The sequence below is a fragment of the Branchiostoma lanceolatum genome, chromosome 4 (assembly GCF_035083965.1).
Source record: "Branchiostoma lanceolatum isolate klBraLanc5 chromosome 4, klBraLanc5.hap2, whole genome shotgun sequence".
Taxonomy (NCBI): Eukaryota; Metazoa; Chordata; class Leptocardii; order Amphioxiformes; family Branchiostomatidae; genus Branchiostoma; species Branchiostoma lanceolatum.
The window spans coordinates 18,828,531-18,847,868 of NC_089725.1; the positions used below are offsets into that span (position 1 = coordinate 18,828,531).

Consider the following 19,338-nt stretch of genomic DNA (forward strand, 5'->3'; position numbering starts at 1 on the left):
ACCAATGCGTCTCATCCTCGTTCACCAGGACCCTTCCGCTCCACGTTACATCGCTCGCGGACCGCGAGCGATGTAACGTGGAGCGGAAGGGTCCTGGTGAACGAGGATGATGCGTCTGAGATAATTCGTTCCTGGAAATCGCACCCTTTTCGAAACACGCTTATAACGAGAAACATGCGCGCAAATAGCACATCACTTCTGTTAATAGTTATGGTCTGAGCTCGACAAGTCAGTCATGGAGTTGATGGCGTCATCATGACGTCTGTACCCCACTTGTAGTGATCCGGGGTTAACGTTTTGCAGTACGGGTCAGCGTTTGTACGAGCTGTACGCTGCTGCATTTCGGGATGCCTCCATTCAGATGGGGTTATCTGAGAAGGTTTTAACCGCCAGCGACAGACGTCCACAGAGGGCTTCATAAGTTCGTCCCAGTCCAGTCTGACTACGGCTGTATCATGATCATGGTGGAGTGGCTAGATCTGACCACGGTCCTGGTCGGGGTGGTGGTGTTTTTCGGGTCGTACGTGCTGCTCCAGTCGCACCGCGGGAAGAAGGGGCAGAGGCTCCCGCCTGGTCCTCCGGGCTGGCCGCTGCTCGGTCACCTGCCCAGCATGGCCCGGGACGCCCACCTGCAGCTCACGGCTTGGCGACACCAGTACGGCGACGTCTACAGCATCAGGTAAGGTCTCAGAATCTTAAAAAGCTTCCATCAGGATTCTCTTGGCCTGAATAAATCGCCAGAATAGGTTGCATGATTTAACCACGACCGTCTATGATTTCAACGGCCCTGACTCCAAATTTGGAATCCACACGTGTCTAGTGATTCGACCATGGTTTATAGATACTACAGGGTCGGTCATCTGAAGGGAGAAGTAGCTTACCTTATGGAAAACTGGATGCCTGGCCCAGCTGGGTGGATGTGTTATAATCACTGGCTGGGCATTAAGGGGGCCCTGATGCAGGTCACCGTACAGCAGGTCACTGTACATTTAATGTCTCCAAGCAGATGCATGGCTGTGGAGCTCCGTATTGTTTTACGAGTCGACTTTATAGTGGGGGAATGGAGTTTCTAAAAAGTGAACTAATCAGGATCAATGTACATGTAGGAGGGGTGGAAGTGATTTATATTGGGTTTCAAATCTCCTTATTCTTTATACTTACAGCATTTCTAACAAAGCATGCTCCTCACTGTTATATCATTTTACGAATACCGGTACCACAGACAAAGTACCAGATAGAGACAACTAGCACCACTAGACCATGGAAACACGTCCAAACCACACCGAACAATGTATCCAAGCCAAAGCCGTTTGCTTGGAGATGTCTCCTACGGTGGTGGACCCATGACAATCGGAATGTCTGGTTCGGAAACTCAGAAAACTGCTGCGTCGTCACTTCAATACAAAACAATGTATCACACTTTTTTTAAAAACCTACCGATGTTGGAAAAACTGCTGCTATTGGTCTGCCTTCCCGGGACTAGATAGTAGAGCATAACGTTTTGTCGTCAACGCTTTCTATGACAGTCCTCTGTCTGTAAACTAGTAACTACTACGGGTTGTTGTTCAAACGATCGACTCCTTCTTTTTCTTGTTATATCAGTAACGTTATCCCTGACAACCAGTATTTCAATGTATCAATGTCTATGAAGACAGATATAAGGCCGCGGTGCAAGTTTTTCAATTCACTGTTCACATTCGCCTCCGAAGACTGCAAAAACGTCGCAAATATATAGAGGGACGTTTTCAATGGCAAGTTTCCAAATGGTTTCTTTCGTGTAACGTTCTCAATTTAGAAGCAGTATTTGTTTATGGTGCACGGTTGGTCCCACCTGTCCCTGCTCGCTTTGTGATGTCCCGCAGGTCCGACTAGATGCTCGGCCGCGCGTGTCTCTGTGGGCTATTTTTAGCCGAGGAACACAGAGCAAAACAAGATTCACACGTGAGATAAGAACATGCCACCTGAGACTTGTCACTAGCGTTACAACAGCAGCAACATCTACTGGGACAATGGAACATTCTTCTTTTCTTATAATCTCTGCGTGCGATCCACTAACGTTAGACCCCGTTGCAGGCACTGGGGAAACTTTTGATATGGTTGTATCAGGGTATTATTGGTGTTGTTGTTCTGATTACCTGCTGACTGCTGCATCGTTTGGGTGGTTATTATGTTCTGATTGTTTACTGCTTAACACAGAATACAGTACATAATCGGCAAAAAAGTTGCAATATCAGAACCCTGATGTGTAGGCTAGCTCAGTATCTGTCCACGGTGTTGAATACTGTCTGAAAAACTAACTTGTGGAGTTGTCAAATCAGCATGATGAAGTACTAGTAGTTATCCTTAATTCAGACAAACAGACATTGAAGTCTTAAGTCAAACTTGATGTTGCAGAATTGGCCTGAAGAAAGTGGTTGTGATCAACGGTTACGAGACTATCCGGGAGGCGCTGGTGAGGAAAGCCGACCAGTTCTCCAGCCGGCCCCACCTCTTCCTCACGGACTGTACCAACGGGCCTGAAGGTAGGTCTGCCTTATCTCCGCCACACTTCTTTCTTTAGCTGAAACAACAGTAGAAGTTGGCCAAATCGGGTGACTGATAATTTACCGGAGAAGTTAGCCAATCAGAAAAGGATAAACATTGGTATTTTCCCCTCTAACATCTGCTTTGAGATTGGGTTCCGTTACTTAAAAGAGTCATCGAACCTAATCTCTAGATGTTGGACGGAAATCGCAAGACTTTCTGGCTTCCTGGGTTTCTAAGACACCGAGCCATCGAAACAAACAAACAAACAAACAAACAAAGAAACAAGAACAATTGTAAGGAAGTCAGGAAACGTTAACGTTTTCCATCACGAATCCTAACATACATTAATCTGACTGTTTCCTTTCTGTCGCCACCAGCTGTCGTGATGGCGCCTTACGGGGAGAAGTGGCGAGCCCGCCGTAAGATCATGCTGTCCGCCCTGCGGAACTTCGGGCTCGGCAAGAACAGGTTCGAGCAGGACATCCAGGACGAGTGCCGCCAGCTGTGCCATGCAGTGGCGGACCGACAGGTTTATTTGTTTGCTGTTTTATATAAAGTCTACTATTGATCTGAATCATATTCGTGTCAGTCACATCTAACGTTACATGTATGAGCAACATCTAACAATAGATTAGAACTTATCCATATAAACCTGGACCGGAAAGGTCGGAGATCTTCAATACTACTGTATATTAACTTCTCGGTGGTTTTCCGCCAACATAAAACATTTCTGCATATACAGTATGTCTGAAAACAAGGCAGCCAGAGAAAAATTGATGCTCTGTCGAAGATCTATTCAGAGATCAAGGCAAGAGGTCTATGTATAAGATAATAAAGCACACTACGAAAATACAATAAAACTTTATAAAAGTATGCAAACATTTTGAATATTATATAAAGTAACTAATGAGCCTGTGTGTTGCTGCAGGGCCGGCCGTTCGACATTCACAGGCTGCTGCACAACGCCGTGTCCAACATCATCTGCGCCATTAGCTTCAACAGGCGAGTAGATATATCTCCTAGCTTCTAAACTAGGCTCCGCGCCTATGCATATCGTACTGTTTTGGGACTGATTCCACTACAGTATGTCAACAATACTGGTCCCCGTGTTAAAGTTCTGATTGTCAAATTTTCTTAGTATTGTAAGACTGAATGGGATTACATTTTATTCTCTTGTTTTTCTCGTCTCAACAGGCGCTTTGAATACGACGACCCTAAATTTCTCCGCCAGATGCAAATGCTGGACCGCATCCTCCAGCTCTTCCAGTCCTGCCAGATCATCGACATCTTCCCGGTGGTGCGCCACCTGCCGATCTTGGGGAAGAACTACAAAGAGTGGCAGGACCTGGTCGGAGACGGACAGCACCGTTTCATCAAGGAGATTGTCTCCGAGCACAGGACGACCTTCGACCCGCACAACCTCCGCGACGCCGTCGACGCCTTTCTCTACGAGATGAACAACGATGAGAACAGGGGTCTCTTCTCCGGGGGAAACGTCTGGAACCTTCTGAGCGACCTGTTCACCGCCGGGTCCGAGTCAGTGGCCTCCACCCTGCAATGGGCCCTCCTTTGGGTCATGGTTCGTGACGATGTGAGTTAACTGGAAGTACGCTAAAGTTGTTGCCATTGCTGTTTTTTGCTCCATTCTTTGCTGACACAAGGTACTACTAGTAACTGTTTGTTACGCTCACAGGTTATTGTGTATCACTATTCCAGAAAGCTTTCAATAAAACCGTTACCACTCTCCTTCTCCTGCCCGGCTCAGGTCCAGAAGAAGGTGTGTGAGGAGATTGACCGGGTGATCGGACGAGACCGCTGGCCGTCGCTTAGCGACAAGCCCTACATGCCGTACACGGAGGCCACTCTCATGGAGACCATGCGGATCCGCACCCCCATCCCGTTCGCCATTCCGCACGAGAACACCGTGCCCGCCACCCTGCAGGGGTATGTTAAGTTAACACATTTTTCTGTCTTCTCGCTGCTAGAAAGACATGCGAGATAAGGGCGTGTAAACGAACTGGAGCTATATGAAGATGGGTTGGGGTACTAGGTTTTCCGGAGTCTATCTGGTCCAGTGGTTACGTATCACCGATGTATGTCAGAGCCATGACCGCGGGTACGATGCACTTGTCGTAGTTCATTTCCAGCAGATTATGTGACGAAAGAAACTGTAGGTGAACGTTTAAGTTTGCTACGAAAGATTAGTGTAATCTCCAAGCAGATCTATTGGTGGCAAGGCAGTGTCAAAAGGGCCTCCTTAATTAAAAAAACACAGACTTGGATTCTTTTAAAAGTCATATTCAAACTTGATGTTTCTGAATTGGCTGAATAACGAATAACGCATGGCGTCACTTCCGTTACAGGTACGACATTCCCGCCAACACCTACATCCTGGTGAACCTGTGGTCCGTCCACATGGACCCCGCCAACTGGACGCACCCCGAGAAATTCGACCCCAGCAGGTTCTTGGACGACCAGGGGCAACTGAAGTCCGCCAAGCATTACCTCCCCTTCTCCACGGGTAGGTTAGCCGAGAACAAGTAGCCTGGTATCTAAACCTATTATAGCCCCCGAGTCTCTTCTGTTCTCTCCGCAAATTATAGAAGAGACTCGGGAGCTACATGTAGCTATAATAGATTTGGATACCAGACTAGAGAACAAGAGCAAATGTAAAACTCAAGCAAATGTATGATTTAAGCTACTTTTTTACGTCTCTTGTGTGTAGCACGATTGTTTTTGCCAGACGCAGGTGTATGCCAAGGCAACCGTGAAATGTACCAGCTTATAAAGGTACAAAACAAGACAAAACTATACCTCTCAGGCTGTGCTAGGCAAATGGCTGCATCTTCCAACCGTCACTAAGTCTGGAGATCCTGGGCCCTTTGCTTGAAGTGAAAGCTACCGTTCCAAAGATTTCGGGCACATGTCGGTATCTGCTCGACTGCAATGCCGCATTATCTTACTCTCCAAGCAGAGCTAGGGTTTCGGCTGGTTTTTGACGTGTTTTTAGGCGTATTTGTCATGCCTTCTTCTTTGTCATCGTTTTTGTTGTGTCGCCAACCCAAGCATTGGCGACACAACAAAAACGATGACAAAGTAGAAGGCATGACAAAAACGCCTAAAAACACGTCAAAAACCAGCCGAAACCCTAGCTCTGCTTGGAGAGTAGCATTATCTTACTTTCATTTACAAGGGTAGTACATCCAGAGGCATTCGTCCACGAAGAATGTTTCCTTTTCTCCACAGGCGCACGGGTGTGTCCCGGAGAGCAGCTCTCAAAGACGGAGCTGTTCCTCTTTTTCACGTCCCTTCTGCAGCGATTCTCCTACCGGCTGCCAGATGGCGCTGCTGAACCCAACATGAAAGGAGAGGTCGGCATCACCCTAGCACCACCATCCTACTCACTCTGCGCCACCGAGCGATGATTGACACGGCCATGGGACGATAATTGACACTATGAGCTATGATAAGGCTAGGCAATCTCGATCTTATGGATGACATCATCTGGAGGTAAAAGCAAGCGGATCAGTCTAAAAAGTAAGATGCCTATTACAAGTCAAGTTTGATGAGAGGAGAGACAGACAGGATAGAGGATAGATGAGCACTACACGAATAAAACACAGATGATCTTCTGAAACGGTCAAACCTGTAGCACAATTCAACACTCAATTATCAGATTTGAATAACACCACCGTGGTCAGGGGACTACTGTATTAGAACAAGAGTCGTAATAATAGTGTAGCAGGGAGATCGGTATATATTTATACTGTTTGTTTGCGTGTTGTTTGGTAGCGTAAAAAAGATAGACTTCTCGTGGTGCAACATACCAATATTGTATTACTTTAATACAGTTAGCAAAGGCTGATTTGTTGTTTTGAGCCATCACACACTACAAATGTCACTGCCAACGTCCAGGATGACCGCCTTTATTTCGTATGAATCACTTCAATGATGTCATTATATGGTACGTTAGAGACGGATAAGATAAACGAAAGCAGCGGATTTCTACAATTGGTTTATTTCTACAATCGACATCGATGGCACACACTTCTCCTTATTTGTGATTTAGATTCTGCAAATGGCCAGAACAATGGTTGCAACTTGAACTCACATGAAATGTATATCACATCCCCACATCTGTTTGAGTCAACCCTGAGTTGAAGTCGCAAGGTCGGGGTATTTTGGGATGAGTAAACAGGACGCCTGCTGTTCCCACATGCCCAATGTACGTGTGTACGTGTGGGGCCTTACAATGTTCAAGAATAGTAATCCTGAAGCAGATGTCGGTACGGACAAGGATCCTTGGTAGGGACGATCGTAACTTTTTATGCCTTTGATTTTTGAGGGGAGACCTGAGAAATACATTTCATACACCGTGTGGACTCAACAAGAACAACGCAGATCGCAAAACTAATATAGATTGGATGTTTCCCTCCAGATATGATAAAGAAACTATCTGGACCTAAAGGTTACACCGCGGCAGGATACATTGACAGGGGATGTTAGCGGACACAATCATTGACCTGATGACCGATATAACGTTATCGTACGTTGCCAGTTTAATCGAGTCCCAACCCCAGTGTTTATCGCACGATATAAAAAGTTATAGAGGTATAAAAAGTTGAACACACATTACAAAAGCCAGACAGTCTTATTAAGTACACCTTAGTCTTTTGACAATTCAAGAAAAGAAAATTTACTGTTCAAATTGTACCAGTTGCTGCACTATGATTATGAAAGGCAACATGACAAGTCTATATGCTTGTTAGTCACAATCAGCCATCTGGGATGTGTATTGTGGTATGTATTGCAATGGTTGCTGGGATGGTAGCCTTTACAACCCCTGGTCCCAACCAAACAGCGTCACAGTCTACAAGCCAACTTGAATAGAACAGTGCAAGGTAGCTTTCTCAAGGTCGACAGGAACTTCCGAACTGATGACTGAGACATGAAATAGCATGGATAGCAGGCTCAAGTTGGTATTTTCGTATTTTCTAAAGGATAGGCTTTTCATATGACGTTTGTCATTTGCGCCGTGGCGGAGGGCATTCACCAAGGACGTTCTTTCTCCTTGCCACAATGATTAGCCAAGCTAGTCCTTATGATATCATTCGGTCTGTGTTTGTTGTCCGGATTCCTTTTTTTGGTCCGTGCTATTTTCTGATCTTTTCTGATTGCCACCATTTTCCATTGCTGGAAGTAATTGGGAAAGGTCTACTAGTAAAGCTGGTCGTCATTGGTCGCACGGAAAAATACTCTAGCCTCCACCAGGCGTATGGATGGTAGAGTTCGCCAAAAAAGGAGTAGAGTCATCCGCGGCAAGGTTAACAATTCGCCCCCTCCCCACGCGTTAATTAATATATGACTTAAATGATCTGAACTCCAAAGCTACTGCCTTAGTATAGAAAATGAGCGGATTAATTTTATTGTCTTTCTTCTCGCCGACATCGCCTGCGAATGAAGCCCTGTGGTGGCCAAACTTCCCTGGCAAATACTATGCCGGCGTAGTTACTAGTAGTCTGAGTAGAGACTAAAAGTACATTACGGTAGGATGCACAAGAGCTGTTGGACAAGTGGATGGGTGGATGGACAATCTATTCATTACGCCAGACCTAGCCCGACAAATAGTGTCTCTCTCATGAACAGTGACAAATACGCGAAAAACATTTCTCGTTTCATGCACATTCCAGTTATACCTTTTACCCGGAGGTTAAACTTTAACTTCATTGCTACATGCACACTTTTCAGTTTTAATAGCCTTTTGCAATTGAATCTCCAGCCGATGAAAAATTGTAACATTTTTGGCTGCCCCCTTTTTTTATTATTAATCGCAAATGACTGCACGTGCGTCAGTAAAATGGGGCCGTCAGCAACCAGCGCATAGCACCGTCCCTCCCAATATCTGCTTGGAGTTGGAGATTACCTTTTTTTTTTTGGCGCATTTCTTTACTCCTCCATTGTCCACTACATACTTCACACGAATGATTCTTCCATTGCACATTTCTTGTTTGAACAATCCAGGGTCTCAGAGAATGAAATCCCGCGTTCTGTGACCCCGTGCACAGGGAGTCAGTGACCCTAACCCGTGAGCCAGACTAGCGCCAGCGCTGAGCTGCCATTACACAGCGGTACCAGATCACGTAGCTCCGCTCCTCCGCCTACCCAGTCACGTAAGCGTCTCCGCGGGGCGTCTTGAGAAACTGTGCTGGCAGATTCTGTCGTGGGTACGGGTTCCAGACGTCTTGGTTAGCTGACGTTCACGTCGGAAAAGGCGTAGAAGAGAAAGGTAACGTTTAGGACAGGATGGTAAACAAATCCATGGTGGCTAGACGTGCAGACGTCATGATTCAGTGGCAATGTATTGTCTCTACAAAACGACTAACAAAGATTTTGAGTTTCATGATGCCATAATGTTGAGGTCATGCTCATGTATAATCTGAAGGTAGCCTTGCTACTTTAAAATTCATGATTTCTGCATAAGTGATGGAAGTTCAAAATTTCCACAAAGCAATTAGCAATGTCCTTTATGCAGTGCACGTACGCTGAAACATGAGAATCAGTGTCAAGGTAACATCAGGGTGGGAGGGCTGTCTTGTAGAGAGAATATAGACCCTAATTGTTTGGTGTATAATTAAGTTAGCTGAACAGACAGTCTTTTTGCCTTGTATTAAAGTTGTTTTTGTCTCTTGTCAGTATAAAACGTTATAAATGATAAAGTTAGTAGCGTTTATTTTTGAGTTAACGTTAACGTTACAGTTAGTTGACGTCAGATTGAAATAATCATCTATTTTGCGGTCCCATAACGAGCCTTCATAAACGTCTGGTCGTCTCTAGACGCTCCATATTGATCTGTTGAAGATCATGTCGTGAAAGACGCCCTCCCCCAAAGAAACCCGAGGCGCTAACCTTTTTGACCTCACCAAAAATCAAAACAACAACAACACGTGTCCGACTGACAGATACAGGAAAATAGCGTGTTATTCGACCTCCGATTCGGATGATTGGGCACCCCATTCTCCATTGGTGACAGAGTTAGGCAGCAGGGAAAAGCTAGACACCTGCAATATCCCTTTAGATGGGCAGTTTGGTTGCATCTAGAAGGTTATAAAGACGCAAATCTTACATTGACAGAAAAGTGAGAAGGTTAGGCTCTAAATGTCCTTGTCTATTCCACTGTACAGGTGCAGAGGTTGATTCCAGACTGACGCTGAACTGAGCAAGGATGTCTCATCTAAGTCGATGTTTTAGCCTCCTCAGGGGAACAGTCCCCAGGGTAGTCTCACAGGTGGGTGAAACAATGAGGACCTAATAAAATTGGAATAACGGGTAACGTTAGTAAATTTTCGAAGGGATGATGAAATTATTTGGGGTGTAAATTAGGTCCAGAAAGCATTCATGCTGGTTGAAAAAGAAAATCTTAAAACTTATCAACAATGTGAAAGATATTTCTATTTCCTTGACAGGTGCCATGTAGAGGGCTGCAACTGGCCAGGTGTCAGCCTCAGCAGCTGTCCAGTCGACCCTCCTCCCTCCTGACCCAGTGGGCACGTGGTCTGAGCACCTGTCCTCCGGGCAACAAGCCCAGGAGCAAACCTGCACCCACGCTAGCCTCCCTCCAGCCCTGCCGTCTCATGAACCAGGCAGCCGAGGCAGTTCCCAAGGAGCCAGAGTCAGTAAAACAGATCCTCGGCTACATGAAGGATGCGCCGACTGCCGCTCTGTATCTCGGTTTGGCCGGCGCCATCCCGTTTGCGATGCTTCCAACCTACATGCTGTTCCAGCAGTGCTACATCCCAGAGATTGTGTTCACCCACGCGGCCTGCGGAGCGTCCATCCTGTCCTTCTTGGGTGGCATCCGATGGGGGATCACGCTGAGCGAGGAAGGCCCGCCGCCTGATTGGCTCAACCTGTCCATCAGCGTGGTGCCCAGTATTGCGGCTTGGGGTGCCTTACTGGTCCTGCCCGGTACCTCGGTGATGGTGTGTATGTTGGGTTTCGCATTCACCATGTGGACTGACGTCTATCGGCTGAAGGGTTACCCCGACTGGTTCCGTGCAGAGCGGCTGCTGCTTTCCCTGATCGTGCTCGGCTCCCTCGGCATCACGCTGGGAATCTACCTCAGCGACATGCCTACCAAGAGCCTGAAGGAGAGGGAATAGAGAGAAAGCAACATTTCTTTAAGCAAATATTGGTCCCTTCCTCCTCCCAGAGTGCTTTTAAGTCATTAGTTTTGCTCTAATTACAAATGTGTAAGGACTCCTGAATTAAAAAGTATGAAATACGGAACCATGACGAGTTTCCAAATGAGTTGTCAGATGGCATTGCTAACTTTGCAATTGTAATTCACAAATTATATAGACCACTCCAGGCAAAGTGTGAGGGATTGTACTCATTGCTCATACCTTAACAAAAGTAATTTAGAATAAAAACTTCACATGTACAACACTGCTATGAAGTCAATCAAAAGTAGAAAACAATCACAAATAAAATTTGGACTAGATTGTCGCTTATTGGAAAGAATTGACATTAAAAGCTTTTAGCATAAGACAGCATATATTTACAACTTTTTGTAGACAGACACCCTTTTCTAACCCCTGAGGAAAAAGAACAAAAAGAAGTATAGATTCTAAGAAAAGACAGAAAAATGGAATGCTTTTGAACTTCATTGTAAGATATCTAGACCCTGTTTTCTCTATCTCCACAATGGAGCTGAGTGGTCAGAGACCAGCCTGTACAATCATAGACCCAGAATGCTTGCCTCCAGGTGCTACTGTAGGCAGTAGAGGGATTATTAATCTGACAAATGTTTTGTCTGCCCTTGCTGGATAAATTCCTTGTTAGAAAATTAAGTTTTTCCCTTGCTTTTGACTGTTAGCATTTCTTGTGTTTTCTATTTACTGATGGGCAATTACATACAGAAGTTGCTTAGGACCTGTCTTACTGATACTGATGGCATAAGCTGCCCTGTGCTGATTGTGTCCTGTTCTTGCAGTGGGAACCCTAAGCACTCTATGAGGAGACCACATTCAATAGAATTACAATGTTGTACTTTTGCCTAGGACCAGTGCTGTATGTTTTCATGATATTGTGACTGATGCTGTAATAGTTCAGGCTAAAGGAAGTCAGAAGATGAGAAGATGGCTTAAAGTTAGGCTTACAACGGGTAGATCTAAGACTGGTGAAGAGAGAGAAATGAAAAAGTGATTTGAGCTGTTGGATACATTGGAAATCTGCAGTAAGGAATAGCCATGTAACTGGATACACTAAGTCAGACTTTGGAACACTTTCTGTAACATTCTAATTCTTTCTCTTGCTGTGTGAAAATGAAATAAAAATTCAGCTCTTAAAGGGCAAAAAGGTCGGCTTGTCTCACTGTCACTTTTCATCTAAGGTTGTATCATATGATCTCTGCTTCAGTCTTGATATAGGTGTAGACACTGAAAGACAAGCAGAAAGTAGTTTGAATGTAGAAGCCATGTAATTCTAAAAGCTGAACCTTATTGGAATAGGTAGCCAGCCATTATCTAACGTTATAATTCTATCCCTTCGGGCTCTGTACATTACAATCCAAAAAGTATGGAATCATTCATTTGGTCAAGGAGGTTATATCCCCCTTATGATAACCTTGATTTTCATTGATTTGATCAAGAACGTTAACGTTATATAATGTCATTGATTGCAGGGACAGGTTTTAAAGCTTTTCAAAAGACAGCACCTCACATTAGTTCATTAGAGATAGGATGCAGCATACTAGTTTTCCCAGGCCTCTTATTTACCCGCAATTCCTCATTCCATCTTTTGAAGAAACAAACATCAATTATTTGAATTGAAACTGAAGGGACTACCCTTAAGATTTATAAATAAATAAATTGAAAGTCTGTCGAATCTGCGTCTGCGAATGTGAAGTCATTGTTCTCAGGTCAGAGGTCACATTAGCGCGGGTGAGAGAAAATATTGTCCGATCTCCACCGATCGCGAAAGTTTTAGCGCAGCAGGTAGCGGAGTGTTTCACGAGAATAATGAGGTTGCTACGGACGTTCTTGAGGGTCCAAACAGCTGTCAACTCAGGTTATAAAACTATGTCATTCTTTGTGGCGGTGACACTTTGTAAAATTATGCATGTAACTGTAAGGGGGAGGGGCAGAAGCGCTAGAAACCACGTGCTGTCTGTTGACAAAACGTACGGGACATACCTGACATGCCTGATAGCTGTTCTAATCAGAAAATAATAGAAGATATCCAACGCTAACCTTACGAAGTAGTGAACAAGCAAGTTTGAAAGTCAACACGACGATTAGACGCTGTGGAGGCTAGTACTTCAAGTGACTCAAACCACTAACTCCATTCCCTCCACAGGTCAGTTTCTCCGTGGCCTCCATCAGAAGTCCGGTGAGACAGACCTACTGAAGCATCTGAGATCCAGACTGAAGGCAGCGGGACCAATCACTGTAGCTGACTACATGAGGGAGGTGCTCACCAACCCCGCAGCTGTAAGGGGCTGTGCATGATGATTAGGAAGGGTTACCTTTCCAGTGATTTCAGCACTATCAAATTATAGATTTTATTGAGCGTATTACAGTGTCATCCTGTCAATAGCCTCCAATGATATGCTTGCATTTGTTTCATTGATGAGCTTGTGTGTTACGCCAAAGTCAGTCCAGAGATCCAGAACATGACACAGGATGTTTGTTTGCTCCAGGGTTATTACATGCACAAGGATGTGTTTGGAACACAGGGGGATTTCATCACTTCACCTGAGATCAGCCAGATGTTTGGCGAGGTGAGAGCTGACAATTGTTAAAAATTTACACTGTTTTCTTTCTTTCTTGAGTCTTCTGAAAATATAAAACTAATGACATCATGTCACTAAAATGCTGTTTCAGCAGAAAGAAAGTTAGGTTAAGACTGTGACTGATGTGACAGGTGTTTGTTTCCAGCTGCTAGGTGTCTGGTGTGTGAATGAGTGGATGTTGGGCGGTTCACCCCGGTCCATGCAGGTGGTGGAACTGGGACCAGGCAGAGGCACTCTGGCACAGGACATGCTCAGGGTACAGCTGATTTGCTTATTCCTTTGTCTATTTGTTCAGAATTCACCACATACATTTGATAAAACTAAAAGCAGAATGGATGAAAAAGCAGGAGCACCACACTTTTGCAGTTGATATCCTGGACAGACAATATTGCGTATCAAATGTTTTTTTGAGAGCTAAAGACAGCCTTTATAGCTTCATGCAATTTCTGTTTTCCTCCTCTCCAGGTCTTCCAGCAATTTCCCATGATGCAAGATGCTGTGTCCTTGCACCTGGTGGAGGTCAGCCCCAAGATGGCTGCCATGCAGGAGGAGAGATTGACAGGTGTCATCAAGGATGACAAGAGGAAAAATGCTGCTAGTGGAGAAGACATTGTGTACAAGAGGAGGAAGACAAAGTCAGGAGTACCGATCTCATGGTACAGTGATATCCATGATTTACCACAGGGTGAGTTTCGAACTTTTGGTGTTGGAGAAATATGTACAAGTTTGTAGAAGTAGATCTTTTTAAAGTTGATTAAGACTTTAGCAAGCTGACTGAATGCTTGTAGTCAAAAGTTCAAAGTAGAGGAAGAAGAATGAAACTGATAAGTAGAGGGAAAGAGGAAAGGAGCTACTGTCTTCAGACATTCCAGCCTCCCATACAATGATATTAAGCTTTGTTCTCCTTACTTCCAGGTTTTTCCTGTTACATTGCTCATGAATTCTTAGATGCACTGCCTGTCCACAAATTTCAAGTGAGTTCACAAATATGTTCCTTTTTCTACATCAATCAGCGTTTCTGGTTCATTTGATTATTTATATATTCAACTGTTATTGTGAGATTAAAATCACAGACGACAATGAGCATGTTAAAACATACACAATCATCCAGCTGCTACATCGTGCTGCCTAGTACAGCTCAGTTGTTAAGTTGATAGAGTATTCTACCATCTACTTATAAAATTGATGTACACTGTTCCCAGAGAACCCCTCAGGGATGGAGGGAGGTCCTGGTGGATGTGGATGATAGAGAAGGGTAAGTCTATGCCTGTATTGTACAACTGGTATTACAACCCTTCAGCATACCTGCCTTGGCAGTGACTGGCTACAGTATGTGAAACAACCTCTACTCCTGCATACCTAATGCAAACTGTTATAATTGTTTGCATTGCAAACTATCATGAATAGGCCACTACAATACTCGATGAGAATGAGTTTCATTCTTAGTGCCTTGATAGTGCTATCAATTATAGTCTTGGTCTTAAAATCTTCAGTGTACAAGTTTCCATCAAGTACTTTTTTTGGCTGAGGATGAATATAGCAATAGGAAGTTGTAAGTTTTATCAAACTCTTATTTGTCCATCCCAGTCCTCATCACCTGAGGTTCGTCTTGTCACCAAGTCCAACAGCTGCTTCAAAAGGATTCATACAGGTGAGTCAGACGGACTCGGGCACGACTGTGTGGTTTCTATAGTGAACAAGGAAAAGCAATCAGAGATTGAAGACTTCTGCTAAGGTACAGTTTTAATGGAAACCACTATCTTGTAATGTTTAAGAATTTCTAGACGAAGATCCCTATCCAATAGAAAAAGATCATAGTGAATAATGGAGAAGGCTACCCAATAGAAATAGATGAACTATGTATCAATAACTTTTCATAACTTAACTGAGGAGCTTAACATACCCAGTAGGATTGAAACATATCCTCCATGATGAATCAAAGGTAGTCACCTGCAGGTGTGTTGTTGTGTAGGCAGGTGAGAAGAGGGACCACCTGGAGGTGTGTCCCCAAGCAGGTGTGCTGGTGCAACACCTGGCAGACAGAATAGCGGGGCACGGAGGGGCAGCACTGCTGGCGGACTATGGACATGATGGCTCGAAGACAGACACACTCAGGGTAGGACCTTCTTATGTTTGCATATCAGGTCTGCCTCGTTACATGTTGCCAGAGCTTCAAAGTCCTTTTGAAAGTAATTTCTCGAAGCCACTTGGGGTCTGACTATACTGGGGCAGTTGAAGAACTACAAAAATCAAACCATATTGCTGGTGGCAAACTGCTGCATACATGTGTATCTATCGGGTGCTGAATTGATACTGGTTAGGAACAGTGGACAGCATAGGTTACATACAAATAGCAACTTACCTGTTACAGTTTGTTACCTCCTGTTGTTGCATCTGAATATTTCCTCTTTTGACAAAGATTCTGGCTGAATAACTGGTTTACCAAACTACATGACACAGGGGTTCAGGAACCACCAGTTACACGAGGTTCTTCAGGAGCCGGGCAGTGCGGACCTGACGGCTGATGTGGACTTCTCCTACCTCAGACACATGTGTATGTGCAAGGACAAAGGTACTCCTGAATGTCTTAGCATTTACAACAAGTGTGAAATACCCTTGAGAGCCAAAGATGTACCATGGGTTAAGTTGGTGAAAAATCATAATTCAGAGGAAAAGAATAAGAAGGATACTAAAGGATAAAAGGGTTTGACAATTATATCAAATTGTTAATGTAAAATTACTTGTACCAGTAATCTACATTTTTGGACTTAATGATCCTTTGCAGGAGACTGGGAGCTGCATTGGAGCATTCATGACACTTGGTGACACCTGTTCTTTTGTCCATAGCTGTCTGGTGTGATTTTCAATCTTCACCTTTTTTGTCATTTCCAGTTGTAACACATGGCCCTATGACACAGAGGGAATTTCTGGAAAATATGGGAATTGAGCTGAGACTACAGGTAGGACAGTGTTACTGCAATTTTCTCAACTTAATTAAGAGATGTAAAAACAATATGAATATCCAATGGGCAAAATTGATGACATTTTAACTGCTACATACTGTAAGGAATAAGTTGAATGAATCTCTGCCTGACATGGTATTTTTGGAAAACAGAAAAAGCACTTAACAAATGTAGACTTAGGCCTAAAAGTTTCATTGAGAAAATTCAGGAGTAGTCAGGAACATGTTTTCAAATGATTAAGCCCTATGTCAGACAGAGTGAATTATTTGGTGATTGTATATATCCCTGTCAGGTTTTACAAAGAAATGCTGACAAGTCCCAGAGGAAAGACCTGCTGTCAGGCTACGACATGCTGACCAACCCAGACAAGATGGGCGACAGGTTCAAGTTCTTCTCCATCACCAGGCAACGCACCCCGCCCAAAGGCTCCAGAACACCCTCAGAACCTGCAGGATTCTACAGACTGGAGTTCCAGTGAAGACTACTTACTTTTAAAAGCATGCTGCGAATTTGAAAATACATGTACTGAACAACTTAAAGCCTTGCACTGCTTTTTTTTTCACCAACTACATTTTTTTATATGAATGTATAAAAAATATGTTTCAGAAAGGAACCATGATCGCCTCTTCTTTTGATAACTTTAAAAATATGTTCGAATGATTTTGCTGTGATAAAACCACCAGCCACTATGTGCCTGCAAAGGACAGTTATACCAGTTAAACAGTTTAGAGTCAGAAGTACAGAACCTCTTTGTTGCAGTTATATGCTAAAGGAACGTTCTGCCATGGTTCCTTGGGGTAAATTTCCATTTCATACTTGGTTGGTACAAGCTTAGCTTACAAACATTGAAAGCTGAGTATGGTACTAGAAACTATTTTGACAATAAAGAGTAATGATAAGAAGTGTCGAGATGATGCTTTATTGAATTTGAAGCAATATATATGTACAAGGTAGTGACATGGTATGTACAGGACAACTTGGAGCAGCACTGCCGCATACAAGGCTCACATCGAAGGGGTGCTGCTGCTCAATTCATATGAAAATAGACATTCTAATAACTGTTGATTTACATACAATGTTATTGGAAAGGCATACTTTGGCTCATGTATATATACAGCATGGCATGCTTAATGCTCTCGCAAAGTGATTGTGGAATCACCCGTTGGTCAGTAACACTGTCTTTGGCTTCTCTCGATCATCATATACAAATATTGCACAGTTAACAGAAGCATTGGATGTTAAAGATAATTTGCCACTTTTGCTTGTTATCACTTCATCAGTCCTTCCTTCTTCCACACAATAAAAGCCTAACCGTGTTATTGCTTACTTCTTACTAAGATAAGCACAAACGGTGGTCCCATCTTTTAACATACACATACCTTACAGGTTCTGAAAATACAATTATATTGATGGGTAACAATTCCTATATAAATATATTCACCATAATGTCAAAGCCTTTACTGCATATGAATAACATCAAAATATCAAATCACAAAAAAAATGTTATAATAATTTTGAATACTGGCACTTTCTTATTCAGAATTCCTTCTGTTTTGAGTAGTACACAAAAAGCTGCCATAATGGGAAGTGCCTTTTACAGTTCACAGTTTATCAGTATCCAAGTGCAGCAGTTTTTCATTTTTCCTTCCACTGCTTCCACAAGTAAATCTTCCCACAAATAATAAACTTTGCAGTAGCTACCAAAAACATTTTGAGAAACATAATTGCAGATACACGAGTAAAGTAATACAAATACTCTGTCATATAAGAACAGAAGACAAAGAACACTTTTAATTTAAGACATTGTTAAAAAATACATGAGGTGTCAGCTACAGATTGCAGAATATACTGGATTTTGCAGCTGGAGTATCTTACTTTAGCAACAATACAAATAATTATTTGGGAACAAAACATTATAACAGTATAGTATTATTATATCTTCTTGAATAGACTTAATAAATGGCAGTGAATAAAATATTCAAGGCAAGATCAAATTCATGTGGCCTTGTCCTAAATGATTTCTAACTACACATGGAGGCCATCACAGTATCTTGTAATAAAGAAGCCTTAGGATACTTTTGTATTATTTGAGAAGCTTATACTGCTGCAAAAATGGGCAATTATATTGCATGATCAGCAGTAATACTGTTTCCACAAGCAGTGAGTTTCTTCCCTCAATGGAGAATTCTTAGAGGAAACAAGGCAATACAACCATGTTGCCCCTAACAACGGTAAACCATGTTGCCCCTTACAACGGTAAACCATGTTGCCCCCAACAACAGTAAACCATGTTGCCCCCAACAACAGTAAACCATGTTGCAGTTGACAACAGTAAACCATGTTGCCGTTGACAACAGTAAACCATGTTGCCGTTGACAATGGTAAACCATGTTGCCCCTGACAACGGTAAACCATGTTGCCCCTGGAAACTGTGAACAAAACCTGTTCCATGCATTAGAGAACAGGTGGGTTCCACCAACAGTACAGTGAAGTAGTTTTTCTTATTGTAACACTTCACAGACTTTCTCTTCTCTGCACCAAATATCCACTGTACCAAATTCATTTGCATGTTACAGTTCACTGCAGAATTTCCAGCTCAGAAGTAGTCAATGGACAACCACAGGTTCGAGAAAGAGTCATTTAACACTTCTGCAACAGAATCTTCTTGAGTGGAAGACGTTCCTAACAGGTCTGTCATGCTGATTTTGGACAGTTTACAGTCGTCTCTGTTCAGCTCAAAAAAGGGATGAAGAGGGGTCGCTTGTTCTTTGTCTGGTCCTTCTTGCACAAAGCAAATACTGTCCCATCCACTGTGGACACGTACAGGTGCTGAGCATCATGGGTAAATGTTAAGCTGTAGACAGAGGAGAGACACAATGTTATATTCAAAGTTATTGTTCAGATCCAGATCATCCCTTTTTGTCGTCAACAAAATTGCAATTTTGCAAAAGTAATCAAATTAAAGACCTTACATTGTGATAACTTAATCTAGCCAATTTCAACATTACAAAATTTTGTTACAAAATCAACTGTACAGGTACCATCATACATGTATAT

The 19,338-nt window shown here is 43.3% G+C and overlaps 4 protein-coding genes across 5 annotated transcripts in view; 3 read left to right on the top strand and 1 right to left on the bottom strand.

The window, feature by feature from the left end:
* Nucleotides 1–109: 109 nt before the first annotated feature.
* Nucleotides 110–6,752, top strand: LOC136433125 (cytochrome P450 2U1-like). The gene is made up of 8 exons (XM_066424973.1): nt 110–679; nt 2,395–2,522; nt 2,904–3,055; nt 3,455–3,528; nt 3,721–4,117; nt 4,292–4,470; nt 4,890–5,047; nt 5,773–6,752. Exons 1-8 carry the CDS (start codon nt 456–458, stop codon nt 5,949–5,951), a joined length of 1,491 nt encoding a protein of 496 aa, XP_066281070.1. The 5' UTR covers nt 110–455; the 3' UTR covers nt 5,952–6,752.
* A 1,839-nt stretch (nt 6,753–8,591) lies between these two features.
* On the top strand, nt 8,592–11,887 carry LOC136433129 (transmembrane protein 69-like). Its single transcript, XM_066424979.1, has 3 exons — nt 8,592–8,812; nt 9,708–9,811; nt 9,990–11,887. The coding sequence occupies exons 2-3, from the start codon at nt 9,749–9,751 to the stop codon at nt 10,683–10,685; spliced, it is 759 nt and encodes a 252-aa protein (XP_066281076.1). The 5' UTR covers nt 8,592–8,812; nt 9,708–9,748; the 3' UTR covers nt 10,686–11,887.
* A 110-nt stretch (nt 11,888–11,997) lies between these two features.
* LOC136433126 (protein arginine methyltransferase NDUFAF7, mitochondrial-like) lies at nt 11,998–17,597 on the top strand. Its single transcript, XM_066424974.1, has 12 exons — nt 11,998–12,594; nt 12,883–13,016; nt 13,226–13,306; nt 13,464–13,574; nt 13,784–14,003; nt 14,234–14,292; nt 14,521–14,573; nt 14,906–14,969; nt 15,291–15,434; nt 15,779–15,890; nt 16,211–16,278; nt 16,574–17,597. Exons 1-12 carry the CDS (start codon nt 12,546–12,548, stop codon nt 16,757–16,759), a joined length of 1,281 nt encoding a protein of 426 aa, XP_066281071.1. The 5' UTR covers nt 11,998–12,545; the 3' UTR covers nt 16,760–17,597.
* Nucleotides 17,185–19,338, bottom strand: part of LOC136433120 (lysosomal-trafficking regulator-like) — a 61,214-nt gene continuing 59,060 nt past the window's right edge. For both annotated transcript variants that reach the window (XM_066424947.1, XM_066424949.1), the window contains exon 55: nt 17,185–19,135. In XM_066424947.1, the coding sequence (XP_066281044.1) occupies nt 19,012–19,135 (124 nt within the window). In that variant the 3' untranslated portion in view covers nt 17,185–19,011. The remainder of the gene's footprint in view (nt 19,136–19,338) is intronic.

Excerpts from the sequence above, each read along its gene's own strand:
- LOC136433125 (XM_066424973.1), top strand. The coding sequence starts at position 456 with ATGATCATGGTGGAGTGGCTAGATCTGACCACGGTCCTGGTCGGGGTG. Across the intron at positions 3,056-3,454 it reads ATGCAGTGGCGGACCGACAG|GGCCGGCCGTTCGACATTCA; the intron begins GTTTATTTGTTT and ends GTGTTGCTGCAG. Across the intron at positions 3,529-3,720 it reads TGCGCCATTAGCTTCAACAG|GCGCTTTGAATACGACGACC; the intron begins GCGAGTAGATAT and ends TCGTCTCAACAG.
- LOC136433129 (XM_066424979.1), top strand. The coding sequence starts at position 9,749 with ATGTCTCATCTAAGTCGATGTTTTAGCCTCCTCAGGGGAACAGTCCCC. Across the intron at positions 9,812-9,989 it reads TCCCCAGGGTAGTCTCACAG|GTGCCATGTAGAGGGCTGCA; the intron begins GTGGGTGAAACA and ends TTTCCTTGACAG.
- LOC136433126 (XM_066424974.1), top strand. The coding sequence starts at position 12,546 with ATGAGGTTGCTACGGACGTTCTTGAGGGTCCAAACAGCTGTCAACTCA. Across the intron at positions 13,575-13,783 it reads TGGCACAGGACATGCTCAGG|GTCTTCCAGCAATTTCCCAT; the intron begins GTACAGCTGATT and ends CCTCCTCTCCAG. Across the intron at positions 14,574-14,905 it reads GATGTGGATGATAGAGAAGG|TCCTCATCACCTGAGGTTCG; the intron begins GTAAGTCTATGC and ends TGTCCATCCCAG.